The following is a 7,565-nucleotide window of genomic DNA, read 5'->3' as shown; positions in this document are numbered from 1 at the left end:
CACACACACACACACACACACACACACACACACACACACACACACACACACACACACACACACACACAAAGCAAACACACAAAGAAGACACACAAAGAAGACACACGGCTGATGCACAAGTCATCGCCCAGATGCATAATTGCGCCTGGCGTCAGCCTGAAAGCCCTCTTCTGCACTTGGCTACATCTCTACGGCAGGGTTAAGGGTCCAGACAGTGGCGGCCCCTTCTTCCCACACGTTTGCTCTTCCTGCGATGACTACGCCAGCGTCGGCCCCAGTGGTCATCAGCTGGCAGGCACCACTCTCTCGACACAGCTGCCAGCGCTGCCAGGGACCAGATGTGAGTGGGTCCGCCCCGTGCGCTTGCTCCACCTGCCAAACCTCTGCGAATCTGGGTGCGCCTCTGCATTTCGTTTAAGCATGTCGTGTCTGCTGGGCACACCTGCGGACGCTGTGCAGCAAAGCTGCCGCTGATCCCCTTGCAAGCTGCATGGTTGGCATGTGTTTGCTTGTGGGGGCGCCGTTGGCTCTGACTGTCAGCTTTGGCGCCCTCTTATACAACCAGTAGTCGCCCGTCCCTCTACACCTGCCAAGGCTGCATGCAGTCTCCCCGGAACCCCACATCTCAACCCCCCCCAAAGACTCCCAATCCCGATGTACCTGGGCAGCAGTATGCCTTCATCAAGAGCTGGAAGGTGCAATGCGCCCCCCCGGCCTTGCGGCTGGCCCAAGGCCGTGACCCTTTTTAACGCCCTGTGACGGGCGTGTTTGCCTCAGCGGCCTACCGCTGCTGCTGGACTCATAGTCGCAAGTCTGCTTTGCCATATTGTTCAAACGTCCTGGTGACTCCCTTCCAACCTTCCCCCCATTCCCAGGACATTTCCCTCCTCACATTATGCACACCATGTGATCAATTCAAATGGCCACCCGTCTGCAAGCACACTGACAACGGGGTCAACACCGGTGACGCCCTGGACGCCCTTCCCTACCTGCAACTTGCCCGTCTAAGCCTCCAGGGCAGGCCGCGCGCGGCCCCTGCGCGCCGTGCCGCGTCCTCTCAGCCCCTCCCTTCCGGCAACAGCAGCTGCGACAGATTCCTGCAGGCTCTGACGGCAGCGGCGGCGGCGGCGGCGCTGGGGTCACGGCCCGGGCACACGTGGTTACCATCATTGTCACTACTGGTCCTGAGGCGCGGCTGGCTGGTCTGCGTTTGCATCCCGTGCTACAAGGCGCGAGGCGCAGGTGGCGCACCTGCGGCCAGGCGGGCAGTGTCCCAGGTGCGGGACTTGAGTGCGAGGGCAATCGGGGCTGAAACCGGCCGCATTTATCCACCCATGATCTTGATACCCTACAGTGTGGCTCAACAACATGCCACCTCCTATTGCCACTATCAACAACTTGCTGGTGTAGCACAAGCCATGCCGTCTGTTCCTTTGTTGCATCGCCCTGCTGAACCTTGTTGATCCAATAGGCAAAAGCTCACCCACTCATCTCAGACCTCTAGCCATTGCACGACTTCCATCCCTGCAGCAAGCCGTGGTTGCCAAGCCTGGAGAGATCAAACCTGAGCAGTGCTGCACAGTGATGCTTGGCAGTGGCGAGAACGCCAGTTGCCCCAGCAGCGTGTCCCACTCCGGCCTAGATTGGCCGACCATTTCACCAACCACAGGGTGCACTTGTCCACTGGCATCTGATGGGCAGCCGCCAGGCACGCTCGCAGGCGTGCGGTCATGAGCCCTCGCCCCCCCCCGCCCCCAACGTTGGCCAACGGCGACGAGAGCGCCACAGCGGCAGAGCTGGGCAATTCGCTGCATTCCCGTCAAGCATCGCTTGCCCCATGTCTAGCCTAGGCATTAACCTTGTTTTGTGCAGTTCAATGACCTTCACTTCAGCAAAGAAGGTTGATATTCTTTCTCTATTTTGGGGGACCAGCCCAGCCGCTGAAGCTTGGTGTGCCTAAACATGGCATTTGGCCCTTGCCGCAAACACAAGTGCCTCGTTCACCATCGCCCCCATGTTCCATTGTTGCCCCTGTGCATTTTGGATTTTGCGTCAGTGCAACGCCCGCTTGCGATGCCTGGGCATCTTGTGGGTTTTGTATGCGAGAACGCCCCCGCGGCCTACGCTTGGAGGCCACTACAGTGATCAGATTGTCTTTGACCAAGCATGGGTGTGACAGTGCCCAGGGCCTTCCGCTGCGCCTCATACTTCTATATACGCTGCTATGTGCGTGCTGGCCCCACCCTTTTTGCCGTCCATGTGCCTGCGACGTAATGAAGCTGGTATGTGCAGCTGCTGTAGGGTGGACATGCAGCGGCAAGCTTCTTGAGATGCAACGTTTCCAGGACAGCCGGTATCTTTTATGTATTCTGTAAACCTCTCTCAGAAGTGTGTTGGGCCAGAAGCAGGCAGCACCACACATTGTTACTGACACCATCACGCATGCAAGATTCGACGGCAGACGGCGCCAGCATTCATATGTCACCAAGGAATGACACAAGAAATGATTTTTGTCCCTGTGCCCGCGAGCATCCAGGGGCATCGCGCTCGCCAGCCACGGCCTACCCACAGCAGCCATCTGTAATGAAATCCTGCGAGGTTAGCATGCAATGCCTTACAGCCCCATGCAGCCCGTGCAAATCCCTGCCTCAAGGCCCCCACCACCCCCTTGTGCGCCCGCCCCGCAAAGCGCCATGTGTCAGCTGGCTAAGGCAGCATGCTTCATGCTTGCAGGGGGTGGCACCGTGACGGGCTTGCCCGTCCTCCCTACTGGTTGACATGCACATGCGCGCATTACGCGGCCGTGCTGGCACGCCCCCCGGCGTCCTCCCCCTCCCTCTCCTCGGACTGCTCCAGGTCCAGCTGCAGGAGCAGCAGTTCGTCCATCACCATTTTCATCTCTGCCTGCACCTGCACCAGCCGCTCCCGCGCGATCTTCAGGCGGTAACTGGGGGGGCCGCGAGGGTCCTGGAGCACGGCTGACCTCACAGCGGCGGCGTTCGGATACGAGGCCTTGGGAGATGACAGCAGGGCGCCGCCGGTGTGGTCCGCATGCAGGTGGGACATGGTGGCAAAGCCGGCAGTTGTGGTGAGGGGTTGTTGAATGGAGGTTTTTAGAGGCGTGGCGGAGCAGGCCAGCAGCTGGGCATGCAGGTGCATGCATCGCCCGATCGTTCTGCAGAACATATGGGGCCGCAGCAAGCAATGCCACAAGTGGCATGCGCCCAAGCGGGCGTGTGTGCACCAGCTGCTCAGCACGCATCAGGGGGACTGTCATGGAAGCCAAGGCAGCAAGCAGATCTAGCACGATGTGAGATGCTGCACAACTCCCTGCTTTTATTGCAAAAGCCGCCATGCGCACCCTGGGGCTGTGCAGTGCAGGAGGCGGGGACTCGCCCCCGACAACGTGCACCTGCTCGGGGGTGGAGTGACCCGCCAGCTTGGGCGCCGGCACGGCGTACGAGTCTGCAGTGGCGGCCTGCTGGCGGCCCTCGGGGTTGGAAGCCATGCCTGGGAGTAGAAAGCTGCTGGGATGGTGTGAGGAGGATCCAAGCGGGCAGCCCGGAGTGTTGTTACGATACAATTGGCTGGCATCAAGAGAGGTTCGTTTGGCTGGTGGGAGAATGGCATGCGGCGCCAACCTGGATGGCGCCCTGCTGACTGCGCAGTGGTTTGGCACGCAGTGTGCGCCCGAGGCAAGGGCGTATACTGCATACCTTGGGGCAGTAGCAACATGCAGTCCAGAACCAGGCGGTGGGGGCCGCGATGCAGGCGGTGGGGGCCGCGATGCAGAGGGTTGCGATGGCGGGAACGGCAGCGGTTGAGCATGTCAGGTTATTGTTGTGGTCTGTGGCTTGAATGGCAGTTTCCTGCAAGAGTTTCAAACGATAGGCTTGGAAATTGGATGCCCCCATGCTACGACACCTGCTGCTGCATGCTACGGTAACTTCTGCCGCATGCACATCATCTGCGGGCTGGCGCATGCTGCGCTGCGCGTCTTGCCGCCGCATCAACAGCAGCACTGCCACCTTTGATCAACTTTCCGGCTGCTCCCACCTGATGGCAGCAAAGAGGTACTTCTTTCAGCTCAAGGTGCTCCTGCAGGCAGGGCGGCGCAGCGATACGGTAGGACAGCGCCGGCATGGAGAGTGGGGATGCGCCAAACTGATGCTGACCAGGATCATGGCAGGAGCGGGCAAATCAGGATTGCTGGCCCCTAGGTGCTGCTGGCCGTGGCATGACGGCCAGCTTGGTAGACGGGCCGTGCCTTGATCGTAGGTTGCGACCCTCTCGCGCCCAGATCGTCGGCAGTTGAATTCGGGCAGCGTGCACGCTCAAACCTCACCTGATGTATGACACTGATGGTGTAGATGCAATGAAGATAATCTGAAGGTCCAAGAGGCCGGAAACGTCTTACAGGCAAATGTCGAGGTCGGCTGCAGGCAGCTTCCTGCGGCCCACATCGTTGCACTCATGCACATGGATGATTCGTTGACGACAGGTGACCATGCAGGGCTTTCAGAAATTAAGGGCAGTTCACATGAGCCAGTGAACCCTGTGAGTGCTTCTTCTACGGCGTTGTTGCACACACCACATGGCACAGTCAGAATGTTGGGTGATCAAAGCCAGGCACCAGCATTTCCTGCATTCTCAATATCCTCGCTGCTGTCATACCTCTTGACAGCTGCAGGCGCTGAATGATACCTGTCATCTCCTCCTGCCTGTGTTTTCTTGCTCCCGCAAGCAATCTGTTGAGTCGCATGCACGCACCCACCAGACCACCGTGGGTGTCTGGGGGCCTTGCCGAGTGACAAGGCTGATAGGGGGGATGGCGATTGAACAAAATGATATCGGTTAGCTTTTGATCATTCATATGCATGGTCAGCTCATACGATTTTTCTCAGCGCAGAGGTAAAAATGTGTGAACCAGCGCGTCCCCGTGTGAAAATTCAACGAAGTTGTGACAGTGGCATGACTGCGCCTCGCCCCGGCCTGAACACCCCCTTCACCGGCTGACCACGTCGCTACGGCAGGGGCCAGGTTCTGAAAAATAGCGGCCCCGCCTTCACACTCTCTTGCTGGGCCCGCAATCCAAAAACAAGGGACTGCGTCGTGAGCATTAACGCACAATGACTATGCCAGCCTACCCACACTCGTTACCAGCTGGCAGGCACCACTCTTGTGAACAACTTTCCGTCCTGAACACTTCGGTGGCTAACAGTGGCAGGCGACATTGTCGCGAAGGCTGCCGCCAGGGCTGCCAGCAGGGTGCAGTGCCTCGGCGGGCTGGGGCGGCTCCACCTTGGCGAATCGAGGGGGGGGGGGACGCAGCGCGCCCGGGCTGCATCGGCGCAGCTGAAAGTCAAGGGGCATATGAAGCGGTTGTGCAATTACTTAAGTCTCAAATGAATGATGCCGGGCCATCCTGTTGCTGCGCCGGGCTGCTGCATAGATTGACCGCGCAATCCCAGGCAATCTGGCATGCCCTGGTCCAATCAGGGAGTGAGGATTGGCAAGCACGGCTTTTATTACACGAGTATGGCATTTTTGTGTGATCATGCACGAATGTGTATCAGCAAACAATACCCTGTCGGTCCACTGCCCTGCAGACTACCTTCCCGCCGCCGGTGCTTCCAGCCAGCAGCTTCCTTGGGCGATGGACAAAGCGCGGGCAGCGGCGTGGAGGTGGTGAGTGTGAGCACATACTGTTTGTTGTGCAAGTAACAGTGGCGAATTTTTGTTGCGTGCTTCTTTCTCTGCTGGCCAAGCACACATCGTTGATCACCACCGCTGGCCGTGTTCACAGCTCGCCGATCTCGCTCGGGAACGTGACAACTTTTGCTCATACATCCACCTTTCAGCGCTTCGCGCCATCATCCGAAACTATGGCGTCCTGGGGAGCAGGTCCGCAGGTCATCCTGCGTGTCGTGCAGGCGAGTTCCCAGGATCGTCAGGGATAGGACGTATCGCGCTTGGTTGTCTGATTATATCCTATGTCAAGTCGCGACTATGTCCCTAGGTTGCGTGCATGGTGCTGTCGCCCGCACAACAATGCGGCGCGCGCCGCCCCGCAGCGCGCATCATCACTAGGCTGTGGTCTAGCTAGGCTGGCCTTGTCAGGGCTCGCTGCGCTCATGTGCCGCTGCTGAACTCTTGCCTCGCCGCTCCCTGCATACAGGCCGTGCTGGCGCTGGTGGCATTTGCGGCGTCTGCATACATCCAGTCAAAGGGCGAGGGTTCCCCCATGATAAATTTCATGGTGTTCACGGGTGTAACGGCCTGGCTGCTGGCGATGTTTTACGCTGCCGTGTCGTGCGTTGAGAGGCTGCAGCGGTTGTTCAAAGGCGCAGTTGAAGTGAGTAGGTTGGCGCGGTTGTTGTCGCGGTGCAGGCGGCTTGTCATGCAGGCAACGCCGTGCCAGCATCGGCAGCTGTGATGTATCATGACTTTCCGGTACAGCTACACCTGTGTGAATGGGCCGTTTAGCCGTTGAGCCTAGGCGTTTGCCACGTGTCACCGGTGTGCTGCGCAAGGGTATGTCATGCCAACTCCTTGACGTCCTTTCTCCCCTGCCTCATCCCTGCGCAGGTGGCGATCACCAGCATCTGGCTCGTCTTCTGGCTGGCCGCTGCTGCCTCCTACTCCGCATTTGGAGAGTGCAAGATCAAAGACGTGAGTCTGGGCCGATTTGAGCCGAGGGGCCGTGGTGGCGACTATGGATCACTGGTAGCGCAGTGGCGCAGTGCGCGGCTTTGTGTGTTTTTGGATGGCTCACACGCCAATCGACCCTCGTTTATCGCTGCACCGGACCGTCGTGAGCCGGATTACAAGCAAAGTGTGCGGCTTGGTAGAGAGAGCCGCGCCCCGCCTCCTGCCGCAGGCGACGTACCGGACGTTCTCAAACTGCGACGCCCTGCTGGCCTCGTCGGCGTTCGCTTGGATGAGTGTGATCCTGTGGATCCCCTCCTTGGTGCTGGCGGTCATCGACCTGCGCCGCGGCGACGGGGTCACCGGCGGCCGGTACGGCTACTGACGAGGCCGGCCGTCAGCGCCGGCAGCTGGCTGGGTCAGCGGCAAGGCCCTGCTTTGTTCAGACTTGGCCTATTGTTACAAGCAGGTGGAGCTGGGCCGCCTGCTTGGTTGGGCCCTGGTTGGGGGCGTCATGGCAAGCTGGGGGGCTGCGCCTGTTGATGCATGGGTTGGAACACCCAAAGCGCACTCCTCATGCCTCCTTCCAGCCAGCCAGCACGTGCAGACTCAAGGGTGCGGCACGTTGCGGGACCGGGGCGGAGCTTGGGCAGGCCGCGCAAGCCGCCTGCGTTTGCGCCCTTTGCTTGTCACTAGAGCAACCTGCCCGCACACTTGCACAGCACGCCATTGGTGCCACGGATGTACCTAGCCCACCACCACTTGCGCCGCGGCGCATTGTGCCCCAAGCCAGAGGCTTTCGTTCCGATGGGCCTGGCTCTGGTGTCCCTGTGGTTGAAGGTAGCGCTTTTTTGTTGCTGGGTTTTGCCTTGTTCTTGGTTGAGCTGCAAAACGCATTGCGAAGTGCGAGCATGACG

General features: G+C 59.6%; 2 protein-coding genes across 2 annotated transcripts; one reads left to right on the top strand and one right to left on the bottom strand.

The window, feature by feature from the left end:
* Positions 1-2,793: 2,793 nt before the first annotated feature.
* Positions 2,794-3,066, bottom strand: MNEG_1809 (hypothetical protein; the record flags this gene model as incomplete). The annotated part of the gene is made up of 1 exon (XM_014049709.1): positions 2,794-3,066. The coding sequence occupies one exon, from the start codon at positions 3,064-3,066 to the stop codon at positions 2,794-2,796; it is 273 nt and encodes a 90-aa protein (XP_013905163.1).
* Positions 3,067-6,256: 3,190 nt separating this feature from the next.
* On the top strand, positions 6,257-7,033 carry MNEG_1808 (hypothetical protein; the record flags this gene model as incomplete). Its single annotated transcript, XM_014049708.1, has 3 exons — positions 6,257-6,355; positions 6,589-6,672; positions 6,881-7,033. The coding sequence occupies 3 exons, from the start codon at positions 6,257-6,259 to the stop codon at positions 7,031-7,033; spliced, it is 336 nt and encodes a 111-aa protein (XP_013905162.1).
* Between the last annotated feature and the right edge of the window lie 532 nt (positions 7,034-7,565).

This window comes from Monoraphidium neglectum, assembly GCF_000611645.1.
Source record: "Monoraphidium neglectum strain SAG 48.87 unplaced genomic scaffold scaffold00190, whole genome shotgun sequence".
In the NCBI taxonomy this organism is placed as follows: Eukaryota; Viridiplantae; Chlorophyta; class Chlorophyceae; order Sphaeropleales; family Selenastraceae; genus Monoraphidium; species Monoraphidium neglectum.
The sequence above is the reverse complement of the archived record's forward strand: the minus strand, read 5'-3'. Positions and strand labels throughout refer to the sequence as shown.